Source organism: Amblyomma mixtum, chromosome 4 (assembly GCF_055824585.1).
Source record: "Amblyomma mixtum isolate Tamu chromosome 4, ASM5582458v1, whole genome shotgun sequence".
Classification (NCBI taxonomy): domain Eukaryota; kingdom Metazoa; phylum Arthropoda; class Arachnida; order Ixodida; family Ixodidae; genus Amblyomma; species Amblyomma mixtum.
In genome coordinates, this window is record NC_143015.1 from 74,605,753 (window position 1) to 74,618,571 (window position 12,819).

Genomic DNA, 12,819 nt, shown 5'->3' on the forward strand with positions numbered 1-12,819 from the left:
CGAAGAGCTTGCCGACACAGCTCGTTAAGGAGATTGGGCGCAAATTTTGAAGAGTGAGGGGTTTGCCCGGTTTGGGTATAAATCGCATGCTGGCATGGGTCCAGGCTGATGGGAGCGTTCCAGCTTGCCAGTGGTTATTAAAGAGCTTCGTGAGTTCCTGGAGGGAGACATCGTCCAGATTGAGTAGTGCCTTGTACGTTATGCCATCCGGCCCCGGCGCCGTAGAGCGGCGAATACTGAAGAGTGCTCGGCGGACTTCGTTTAAGGTGATGTCGGCATCAAGTTCTGGGTTAGGTGGAGGTAGATTAGGTGGATCTGCCGACTGAAGAGATGTGGGTATATAAGTGTCCCGTAGTTGGCCAATTACGTCGGTGCCCTTTTGGAGCTCTAGTTGTATTAGACGTTGTGTGTTTACTTGTGTCTGAGATTTAGTGGTTGTTGGATCCAAGAGAGCACGTAGGAGGGACCACGTGCGTTTAGTGCTTAATGTACCCTTGAGGTCGTTACAAAATGTTGCCCAGTTTGAGCGGGCTAGCGTGTTCGCATATTCTTCTGCCTCGCGAGTGAGAGCGGCTATGCGGAGTCTCAATTTACGATTGTGTCGCTGGCGACGCCACCGCTTGAGAAGTCCCTGTCGGGCCTGCCATAGATGAGCAAGATGCGGATCAATCTGCGGTGCCTTAGGGGTATTTTTAATGCTTTTGCTGTTCGCCTGGATGGCCTTCACCAGACGGTCAGTCCAGTCAGTAACAGTACGGGGTTCTGTAGAATCAGCTGCCAAATATGAGAGCAATTTATCCCAGTCAGTGAGAAGCTGCGAACGAGGGTTGAAAATCTTGGAATCATAAGCTATAATAGTGCAGACTGGAAAGTGGTCACTTCCAAGGCTGTCTTGGAGCACCGTGTGAGATTTAACGGTTATGTTCGGTGTGGCCCATGTGAGATCGGGTGTGGTGTCGCGGGTGACGCTTGTGCCAATGCGAGTGGGTACGGTGGGGTTTGTGATCAGGCTAAGGTTGTAATCAGCCATTGCGGTAGAAATCAGGTTACCTTTGGGGGTATCCGAGGTGTATCCCCAGTGCGTGTGACGTGCATTAAAATCACCCACCACAAGGAGCTTTGAGGAACGGAAGGAGCCCAGGATGCCCGGAATAACTCTGCCTTTATCTTTAGGATTGCTGTATATGTTAATAATGGTGAGGCCATATGTGTGTCCTGGTGAGCTGAGCTCTATCGCGGTATATTGAGTGCCCTTGCTGTCTGGGGTGTTTGTCGGTGTGCGGTCTAGTACCGGCATGGATGCGAGTGTCAGGATTGCCGTACGTGGTGTAAGGGCTGCCGTGTGATAACCGCGGATATGAATGTGATTTGTTTCCGTCTCTTGCAGAGCGATGACATGGGGGGGATTAGGGGAGTTTGCTATATATGCGGCTAGTTGTGCTTGTTTTCGGCGTATGCTGCGACAGTTCCATTGCCATATAATTGTTTCTGTTGGTGTAGTGAAGTGTCGTCGCCGCCGACCTATTCGCGTGCTATTGTTCTGCGCCATGTTGCTGGTCTGGAGATAGTGAAGCAGCGGGTTGAACTGCGCGCTGCTTGCGAGGTAATTCCTGATGCGGTACAAGTTCGAAAAGCTTGTTGATGCCGGCTAGTTGGTGTGAATTCATGGTGGAAAAAACAGCGCAAACTAAGACAGAAAACACAGAAAAGAGGGGAGACACTACAAGCGCTGACTCGCAACTAAGGTTTATTAGAAAGAACAAAACACAATATATACAAAAACCACCTAAGACTGCGTACGTCATAACAGATTACGTGCAAGCGTGCAAGATAATCTAAACATGAGGGGTGGGCATACATATCATTGAAGAAAAAAATCAGTGATGAATGATTTGAAGTATTCCAGGCCCGGATGGATGAAAGCTTCAGCGGGGAGGTCGTTCAAGTCTCTTGCGGTCTGGGCGAAGAATGATTTTAGGTGCGCAGAAGTAGATGCTCGAGGTGTATGAACAGCTTTCGGATGACTGATGCGAAGTGAAAGGCGGTATGCAGGGGTGATAACAGATTGGCTGAAATGCGAATGATAAAACTTGTGGAAAAGGCAGAGTCTGGCTATTTTTCGACGGGATTCAAGGCTGGGGAGGTTAGCTTTTGTTTTCAATGCTGTTACGCTCGTATGATATGAGTAATCAGAATATACGAATCTTATCGCGCGGCTCTGGACGCACTCAAGGGTTTTGGCTAGGTTAATTTGTTGGGGGTCCCAGATTGAGCATGAATATTCAAGTTTAGGACGGACAAGAGTTAAATAGGCGGACAGTTTTACGGAAGCAGGTGCCAAATGCAAGTTACGCTTTAGATAACCAAGAACACGGTTAGCTTCGTTGGTTATGTTCATTATGTGGGTGGCCCAAGAGAAAACCTGTGTAAAGCTAATACCTAAATATTTATATGAAGATGCGTGTGTTATCATGGAACCGCGAAGGGTGTAATTGGGAGTAGGATTGGGAGTATTTGGGAAGGGTGTAATTGGGAGTATTATAATGCCTTTAATGTGCAGCTGTCAGCTCCAACTATATAATGAAATGACTCCATTATATAAATTGTGTTATTATGTGACACCACATTTATATCACCACAAGGCCTGTCCGAAGTAAATGCGAGGTTATATTATTCTTGCCCACACCAGTGACTTTTCAGCTAGTTATCACCATATTTTTGCAAAAGCTCAAGTGCCAATGTAGTCTTGTTTAACACGATAACGTCTTTCTCTTCATGGTAAGCTTCGGCGAATATGTAAAGGTGATTCGTGTAGTATTAAAAGCAGAATGTATGCCGAAACCAAAAACGCGCGCCGTCGTCTGAGTGTGGCGTCTTCACTCAATCAGTAGAACTCATGGAACCACTCTTTGGCACGGCTGTTATTCTTTGGTTTTTTAGGAGTGGGACAAGCATCCCAGTCTTTGTATCTTTAAAGTGTTAAAGCAATATTTGCTTAGATTTTATTTTTTTTACAAATTGATCTTCGTTTCTTTCGCATCAGTTTCTACCATAGCTCTTAGATATTACCGGTTGCGAAAGTTCCCCCAGGCTCAACATATTAGAAAACGATGGTTTGAGGTGGCCGAAATTCGGATGTTTATGGGATGCCGCGCCTCTCGTGGTCAGTAATGTAAACTGTGTTCAAGTTGCAAGCTTCGAGATTCTTCATAAACGAAAAATCGCCTGCCAAAAAAGCAGTGAAACAGTCACATTAATAAAAATTTATAGATATAACAGTCCAACAGATAATCGAAAAAAGGAGGAAAAAAAAGCTTTCCCGACGACAATGGCAACATAATGCAACAGGATTTATTTGTCGCTGCCAGATGGCGCCTTCATACGTCAGCCACTTTTGGAAGTGAGCTTCGTAGCTTGCATGATCAAGAGCTCCAACACTCTGACCGTCGAATTTCAAGCGTCGTTTGAATGTTTATTCAACAGTCATCGTAGATCTGGTATTTTGGCGAGGTACCGCAGATCAGATCGTAGATGAACTTGCAGCAAGACACATCTTGATTTAGACTCTCCGTTTTTTGCCACAGGCTGCATCCGTTACCTGTGAAAAATGGAGAAAGCACATTTCACTAGCAATCCAGAAAAGGCGAGGTTTGCCTGAAGCCTCTCCAATACCGGCTGAAATAAAAAAAAATAGCGCAGCGACTGGGTTTCGAACCTGCGGCGGCACGAACTGTTCAGCTTCAGTGGCCACTGCAAGAAAACACGGTGGTACTGCCGCGTTTTTTTTCAATACCTGGTGGGGGATATCGCATTCTTCTGCCTCTATTCTTCTGCAAAATCTCCTAGCAGAGAGGAAGCTGTCACTTGGAAGCAATTACAAACAGGCTCTTTCCCAAACCTACATATACTAAACAAAATGCACCCTACGATATACGTGGACAAATGTCCGTGGTGCGACGAAAAACCTACTCTATACCACATCACATGGGCCTGCCAAAACAGAGACGTGGTCCCCAAAATACAAAACCCAAGTGCGGAGCAGTGGGAGACTCTGCTGTCCAGCGACCGCTGTGAAGACCAACAAGGTCTGGTATAGCGAGCTCAACGGGCGGCAGTGGCCAGTGGAGCCCTGGACTGAGGGCAACCGACCACTGATTAGAGGCGGACGACTTCAACAGAGAAGGCTCCTGGGGGTAGAACCAAGACGTCTCTGAAGATGCCCCCAAACCGCAGGAAAAGCATTAGTAGAAATAAAGTTTTCCCTTCCTTCCTTCAATATCCGGTCATGCCTCTTGTTAAACTGCCGCATTCTCGCGCTGTACATTCCACGTCATTGTCTTCATCAAATTCCAACTGTGCGCAAAAGTCACGAAAGTAAAGCAAGCGCGCCTAACTGGCTTCCTGTGTAAGTTTCGCGCTTTCAGCTAAAGGGGAGGGGGGGGGTGGTAGTGAGAGAGAGATGTGCGGCGCTTGTGGTTGCTATGACAACATTTTTCTGAGCACGCCACTGGGTTTCAACTTCGTCGCCGGTGTTCATTTTATTGGCGTTGGCGTTAAAAACTTTGCAGACACCGCTGACTTGGAGGAAAGGAAATGCGAATAACTGAGTTCCTCGGTCAGTGGACATCTCAGTCGCGCTTTCGGGTACGTGGCGGTGACGTCCACCTGCAAAAACATGCTTTCGGACTATATTTCGTACTTAGCAGTGCTAAACTCTAAGCAGTTTTTTTCACGGTCTCTTCACACGCGCGCCGTCGCGGTGGCTCAGTGGTTACGGCGCTCGGCTGCTGGCCCGAAAGACGCGGGTTCGATCCCGGCCACGGCGGCTGAATTTCGATGGAGGCAAAATTCGAGAGGCCCGTGTGCTGTGCGATGTCAGTGCACGTTAAAGAACCCACGGTGGTGCAAATTTCCGGAGCCCTTCACTACGGCGTCCCTCATAGCCTGAGTTGCTTTGGGACGTTAAACCCCAATGAACAAAACTAATCTTCACTCGCAATAAAAGCTTGAAATTAAAACCATTCAAGTACATTGAAAATGGCCCTCGAAAGCCAAATATTATGTCTAGGCTTTAGAGCTTTAGAGCGCAGGTCTTCAGAGCCCGTTAATAAGTTGAGCGACATTGCAGCCGTAGGTGCAACCGAGGCAAAGCGCAAATAATTAAATAAATAAAAATATACATTGCCGCGACTGAGATTCCGAACTGCGGCGGCGCGAGCAAATCAGCTTCACTGGCCACGGCACGAGACCGCTTGGCTATCACCACAGCCGATCGCTCCTCGGGTTGAACAGCAACATACTCTCGCGCTGTGCTTTGCACAGTCTTCATAAACTAATACTACTAAAAAACTAATATCATCGCCAGACGTGAAGGCGAGCCAGCAAAGCATATTAAGGAGCCTACAGAGCCGGATAAATCAAAACATTTGCGGTCAAACTGCACATTAGAGAGCGTCATAAGCGCCTCCGAGTTTTTTCATTAACGGTTTTGCTTAGCAAATATTAGGAGATTCAACGTCTGCTGGAGTCAGCATTGGCGGCTGCTAGTTTTTATGGCCTAATTTTCCTAGCTCACTGTATCGATTTTTGAGTGCGCAGTTGTTCCCTGAAGTGAAAAGCTCTAAAATATTTGAACATTTTTTAAAGAAAAGCGGACTTCTTCAGCAGCATTGATGACTGCGTTTACTGCTTGGTGTGCAGGTGGTGATGGAATTTTTGAACCTATATACGAACTTAAATTCAAAGTACACTTTACGTTTCAATCGAACGTGTACAGAGGCAATGAAATCCCTTCACGCTCTATTTTTTCTCACCAGGGGCTTAATTCTGAGCACGAAAAACCCGTCCGAAGTCCTTTCCTCACTCGAGCAAACTAGTGGACACAGCTGCGGTCCACTACTGCAGCGAGATACTGTTTAATAGGCACAATCAGAGATGACCATTAGTGTAATTAGTCGCTTGTCAAAAGAATAAGGTGAAAAGAGCAGATAGACGAGTGCAATCCGCATTTACTGTCACCATGCACATGGTCGCCCAACGAAGAAGCTAATAGCTAGTGGAAGCAAATGCCAAGCCTTGATTCTTTTAACAAGTTTTCGCGGAATTGTGGCCGGTCAAGCCGGCTACAAGACCAGAAACATTTCTCCCCCCTTCAACCGCTCTGAAAGTACTGCGGTAGCTGCTTCCCACTTTTGAAAGATATAGAAATAAACTTGCGGCACCGCCAGACGAGGTGCGATTCTGAACAACGAAGAGTAGGTTGTTCCACCAGTCGAGGCACAACTCCTGAGCAATGAGCAAAAATCACCCAAAACAATCAATCCGTTTACAACGAACGATGTTAGCGCAATCAGAAAATAGACGAGCACAAGCGCTAACTGGTTGCGCTGGCGTCGTTCCTTGTAAGCCATGAACCAAATAGCCAGAATCACCACTCTGCGCCCAATGCGTGATTACCCTCCCCTTCGATTACTTCACACTAGCAGAATTTCAGGCTGCGTTTTCCTTGCACGCCTGCACTGAATAATAGGCCAGTTTAAACAAAAGTGTAGAACAATCTTCTAAATGGTTTGGTTAGGGTTTGGTTATGGGGGTTTTACGTCCCAAAGCGGCTAAGGCTATGAGAGACGCCGTAGTGGAGGGCTCCGGAAATTTCGACCACCTGGGGTTGTTTAACGTGCACTGACATCGCACAGTACACGGGCCTCTAGAATTTCTCCTCCAAAGAAATTACAGCCGCCGCGGCCGGGATCGAACCCGCGTCTTTTGGATCAGCAGCCGAGCACCATAACCAAATATTTGAGAATTGAATGTAATTAATTATTACTCCCGTATACAATCAGCAACGGCTCGTGCAACAAAATTTTAAGGTTTGCTAATTAGCTTAACAGTTGGCAATAGCTTATGAATTATCATTGCGCACTGTGACCGTTAAGGCGAAGGATTATTTTGAAGCCGAGGATATTGGTTCTTAAAAACAAGAGAATGTCGTTCTCACAAACTCTACAGCACGAGAAACCAACCCACAACCCATGTGATGCGCACTGTTTTTATTGGTGACCATTCGTTCGTTCGCCACATATTGCAATGCCTCTACAGCTCTATTAGAACCGTCATGGCTATTCTGCCTGGAGAACTTGCCTGTTGAGACGCTCTCAGAACAAGAAATTGGAGGGGGCACTTGAGATGCGCCTGAAGGGTATGATGCGATAGGTTCAATGGGTTAATCCGTGGATATGCAAAAAATGCGCATATTCTCTACTTAATATTCATAAATCTCTGGCAGTTCTGATACTACTCCTGGCACAGTGATGCAGCGGTTAACGGATGTTCCACTGCTCTGTGATAGCAAGTGCTGCCACGTCTGCGGCTTTTGTGACCCAGTTTGCTCTTCCGAAAGAACCTCTTGCGACCAATAATTCATTTAGCTTCCACCCGCCATGATGAGCAGTTTGCTCTGAATCCAGTCGGCTGGTTGTGATGGCACCACAAAATCACGTGACCTAGGTCTTGCGTCCGCCTCCTAGGTTGCGTTTCTGGGGATTTTTCGCTCATGTACCCAAGAAGCGGATGGCCACGGCGGACTTTCGCGAGACGAGCTGCTTAACGCTGTAGCGTTAAAAGAGCAGTCGCTGCCAATGGGCTAAAGTTTTTTTAATGGAGAAGTCGGAGAAGGTGCACGAAGGGGTAAAATATCGCCTATAGGGCTCCCTAAGGCGATTCTCACTAAAATTCCTGCGTTCCTTATGCGTTGTGTTTCGACTGTTTGCAGGAAAAGGCAACCGAAGTGCACCGCGGCACGGCTTCGAGGGCGACTTTCCTTTTGTTTTAAGAACTAGCGCAAAGTTACTTCTCCTGTTAGGAACTCTACTTTAGTCCTAACAACCCGAATGTGTTCACTTATGAACATTTTGTAGTTAATGGCCATTAAGCTAAAGTTTAATGGCGGATACTGTGGAGCAAAGTTTATTGTCTAAATGACTCTTTCTTTTTCAACCCCTCAAGTTTTAAGAATTTTTTTGTATTCGCTGAAACATCCGCTATATTTGATAATGTAGATCGCGGAAGAAATTTTGTCCGCAGTTCTGAATACATTAACACCTCCAGTTCTCTACGCTTACTTCATAACCCCCCTAAGAATCGTGATGGCCTGATGGGATCGGTACAAACAGTCCCCACGTGGTAACAGGCAGTATACACACTTTGCTCAAACACCAGCTCTTGCTATTCCCACAACGGGCTTCCTTCCCAATTCATCGTCGGTGACATCGAGTTTTCGAGGCACTAGTGAGCGCCAAAACGATCTTCGGAGGCACTAAAAGCTACAATACTTTGATAAGGTATATGCTTCAGAAATGTACTAGAAGACTACGTTACCATTGTCGATGTAGCTGTGTCGTAAAACTGTGCAGCTGCTGCAGTCTGAGTAAACGGAGGTCAGGTTGAAAATAACTTCCGGAACTGAAAAAGGCGGAAGCAAGGAAAGGTGTTGCAGTTAGAAGATACAGCCCCTGTCAAAAGTATACAGCCCAAGGGGTTCCCTTGTAATTTGTTAAACGGGGCTTTCATGCACATCTAGCAGTCCAAATATTGGTACGATTGAGGACGCGAAGTCAGTCCTCTTTGAGAGATTGTGGTCGCTCAGGATGCATAACGAGGCATGCTGCAGGCCTCAAAAGCAAACTCCTTGGGCGATGAACTACTTTGGCTATATACTTTTGACGGGAGATTTACTTGAACACACAAGTGATGCTACGGAAGTTTCGTTGATATCAAAGATTACGAATTCTTTTGAGAGATACAGTTCTGATACTTTTCTGGAGGCCCGTGTACTGTTCGATGTCATAGCACGTTAAAGAAGCCCAAATGGTCGAAATTACCGGAGCCCTTCACTACGGCGTCCCTAGCCCTAGCCGCTTTGGGGCGTTAAAACCAATAAACTAAACTGCTTTTTTTTTCGTCTTTTTTGAATACCTTCGTCTTTTTTGTACCTGAGTCGTCGTAGTTGAGTTCTCTTGTATCGCCTTTACAGCTTGCTTGCAGATTGTTGCAATAATTATAATATATATAAATGCATCAAATTAGCGACGCCGAAGTGCTCTTTTTTTTCTTTCGCGGCATTAAACTTTTGAATACAGATGGCTATGCGGGTGTAGCATTGCGATTACACGGATATTTTGAAAGATTCTTGTAATGGCACTATTCCTCATCCAATCAATACCTGCTGTTTCTTAATCTGAACATATAAAAAAAGTAAAACAATTAATTCCTTTTGTCCTCAGCCCTTTAGTGTAAAAATAAATGATAGCTAATCAGATTGCTCAACGCGGCCAAAAGCTATGCATTACATTTTAATACCAACGTTAATAAACGATAGTTAAGGGTCCGCAATATTAGGGGCCGATTCACGGCGGCAGCTTGAACATTCGCAGACAAGTCATACTGTAGCTCGGGCACGAATGACTAACGGCTTGTACGTCGACAGTACATTCTCTTTCGTTAAAATTTAAGCAGCGCTAACTTTTAGGACAAATACACAGAGGAAATGACAGGACGGGCGCTGACTCCAACTATGTTTATTTCTTATATATTCTTTTTCTTTGCTTATATATTCTACGAAAAACGTGTTCAATAAACATAGTTGGAGTCAACGCCCTCTTGTCATGTCCTCTGTGTAATTGTCCTAAAAGTTAGCGCTGTTTAAATTTTAACGAAAGAGAATGTACTGTCGACGTACAAGCCGTTAGTCATTCGTGCCCGAGCTACAGTATGACTTGTCTGCGAATGTTCAGGCTGCCGCCGTGAATCAGGCCTAATATTGCGGAACCTTAACTATCGTTTATTAACGTTGGTATTAAAATGTAATGCATAGCTTTTGGCCGCGTTGAGCAATCTGATTAGCTATCATTTATTTTTACACTAAAGGGCTGAGGGCAAAACGAATTAATTGTTTTACTTTTTTTATATGTTCAGATTAGGAAACAGCAGGTATTGATTGGATGAGGAATAGTGCCATTACAAGAATCTTTCAAAATATCCGTGTAATCGCAATGCTACACCCGCATAGCCATCTGTATTTTTAAGCAAAATAAGGGACGAAATGCGTGCCGCCCTCATTAATCTACCTTTGCTGTCATATTTGTCACCTTGGCCTTTCCTTCTGTGGTGTGTCGCAGATGCGCATGCGCTCACGGTCGTCTTTTCTTATATGTTCTACGAAAAACGTGTTCAATAAACATAGTTGGAGTCAGCGCCCGTCCTGTCATTTCCTCTGTGTATTCGTCGTAAAAGTTAGCGCTGCTTAAATTTTAACGAAAGAAAATGCATAACCAACTAGCCCCGCAACGTGTTTTACTAAGTCGACAGTACAGCTCAATGCCGGTCGCTTACTCTCCTCGTACAGGACGCTTAACCGGCGGTCTTAACTGTCTTATCCCCGTATAAAGCTAAGTTCTAGGCTTTGCACTGCAAGAGAAGATTGCGGAATAATCTTCACAAGACTGTTCCCAAAACACATCACGCGGAGAGATTGAGCGGCGACTTGCATTATCTCTTCTCTTGAAACAACCTTTCCCGGCCTCTGATGTGCTCCAGATTTTTGGGTTTCTCTGCATACTTACTCTGTCACTGCTTAGCTTTCTAACCCTTTGAATGAAGTCTGCAGTTCTTGAGCACGGCTTATTATACTTGCGCTTTCGTGCTCATGCGTTTTAGGAAGTAAGCATTCCCGACCGTCACCTTGGTGCATTGCATGCCGCATGGGCCAGTTCTAGAGATCTGGAGTGGTGGGGGACAGAGAACCCTCTTCTCTCTGTTCATTTTTATGCTTCTCTAAGCCAGAAAGAAAACTTCGCCTAACGAGAAGAACCGCGTGGACATTCACGAGCTATTAATGTGTATGAAAATGCGTTTCAGTCAAGCCTTCATTTTTTTTCAGTTTTTTCGTGGTGTTGTGGCCCTTGCGAGATATTTCTTTACGGTTTTATATAGATAAGCCTTAAAAGTTATGAAAGCTGCGTTTAGGATAATCGTTACAGTGATACATTGCAATCGTAACAAAACACTTCGTGAGGTTGTTCGTCCTCAATTTTTCTGACGTTACATTGCTCCGTCAAGGAAATTTAGAAAGAATTCATTAGTGGCTCTAGCAATCCACAGCCGCCTCTCGCGACAAAATATTTTAACAGTGACTTTGAGTCATAGCCGTTTTGGTAGAATTTGTATTTCTAATGTTTGCTTTCAATTCAACCAGAGATTTATTAGAAACACTCTGCATGAACCCAAACAGAAAGAAGCAGGCGAAAGTTAGTGTAACTGGCACTTAGTGTAAACAAGAAAGGTTGTGGACCATGATTAAAAAACGAAGGATCTTACCGTCAACAGACTCTACGTGAAGGACGTTTTTCACAGTATATCCGGGCGAAGACATAGGTGTTGCTTTAATATCTCTGCATCGAAAAGTGGTTAGTTCAGTAATTTAGAAGATAAAAGAAAGCTTCGAAACTATCCGCTGCGCAGCAGTTTACAAGAAAAGCGTGGCCCTGCTTTTCTGACAAAGCACCTAGACCCTGGATCCTAACCTCCTTAGACATCCCCACTGCCCAGATCGACAAGGAAGCGTTCCTATAGAGCTCCTACCTGCATACTACATTTCATGGCCAACAGAGAAATGGGGGAAGGAGGTTGCAGCTACTTGGTTGATTTTAATATCTTAGTTACGTATAAAAACAGAGCTGGAAATATTGAGTAGTCGTGAATCTCCTTTTAAGCTCCGACATTTTCGGAGATGAACGCAAGGAAGTTAGTAAATGTTTACAGATGTGAACTTTACTTGTTTCGCAGGTAACCTGAAGGGAATTGGTTCTTAATAATTGCCCTGTAGAAATCGTGTTGCAGAAAGAAAAACTTAACAGCATTTTGCAGCAACCGTTTAAATATGCTAGGTGTTGTGGGCGAAACTGATCGAAATTAAAAGAAAACTGCAAAGCGTTCTCGTGACTTCGAAAACGTAGCGCGGAAAGGACACGGCGACACAGAAGTGGACAGGACGGGCGCTAACTTGCAACTTTATTTTCGAAATGCCACCACGTCTAATATATAGGAGCCTATAGCCACCATCAAGCGATGAGCACGCCCAAAGAAGAGCACAATCAAGATTACAACGTGTGGAAAATAAGCTAAAATTACGTTAAAATAAGAAAAGGAAAACACGGTGCCGGGGGAACAAACGAAAAGAAAAGATACATCGCGTACTGAAACTCACTGCAAAAATGCGCTTTTCAAGCTTCTCAAGGTTAAGAGCCAAACAAATAACGCGGAAAAAATGAGGTGATAAAATTAGATCGACTAAAAAATGAAGGGAGTGTACAAGGCTCCACACTAAGACAAACATGTGGTGAAGAAAGGCAGAATGACAATGGGGAAATTACATTTATGGGCATGGCATTGGAAGTAAAAGATAGCATAACATTAGGCCGAATTAGGCTCGTGAGTTGAGCGCCAGCGGCTGATGATAGCACGCCAAAAAATTGACAGCTGATTACGATAGCCGGTAACACAAAATTTGAATCCAGCTCTTCATCGATGACAGGAGGCCACCTTCCATGGGGCATTTCACATTGCTACTTGGACAACCGGTAACGCCGACTACGCCGACGACTACGACGCGGAAGCCAGCAACGGCCGCTTGAAAGGGGTCTAAAAAGGACGTTGTCAGGAGCATATGGCTTTTTTCGGAAAACCAGCAAGAATGTTATGGTATGTTATGTTAAGGCTGTTATGTTTGTTATGTTATGTTAAGGCTATGTTATATTTGTTATG

General features: G+C 45.0%; 1 protein-coding gene across 1 annotated transcript in view; it reads right to left on the minus strand.

The window, feature by feature from the left end:
- Window positions 1–3,418: 3,418 nt before the first annotated feature.
- The window catches only part of LOC149347045 (uncharacterized), a 116,240-nt gene continuing 106,839 nt past the window's right edge, over window positions 3,419–12,819 (minus strand). The window contains exons 4-6 of the mRNA XM_089585488.1: window positions 11,374–11,447; window positions 8,377–8,460; window positions 3,419–3,598 (exon numbers count right to left, since the gene is read on the minus strand). Coding sequence (XP_089441614.1) covers window positions 3,477–3,598; window positions 8,377–8,460; window positions 11,374–11,447 — 280 coding nt within the window. The 3' untranslated portion in view covers window positions 3,419–3,476. The remainder of the gene's footprint in view (window positions 3,599–8,376; window positions 8,461–11,373; window positions 11,448–12,819) is intronic.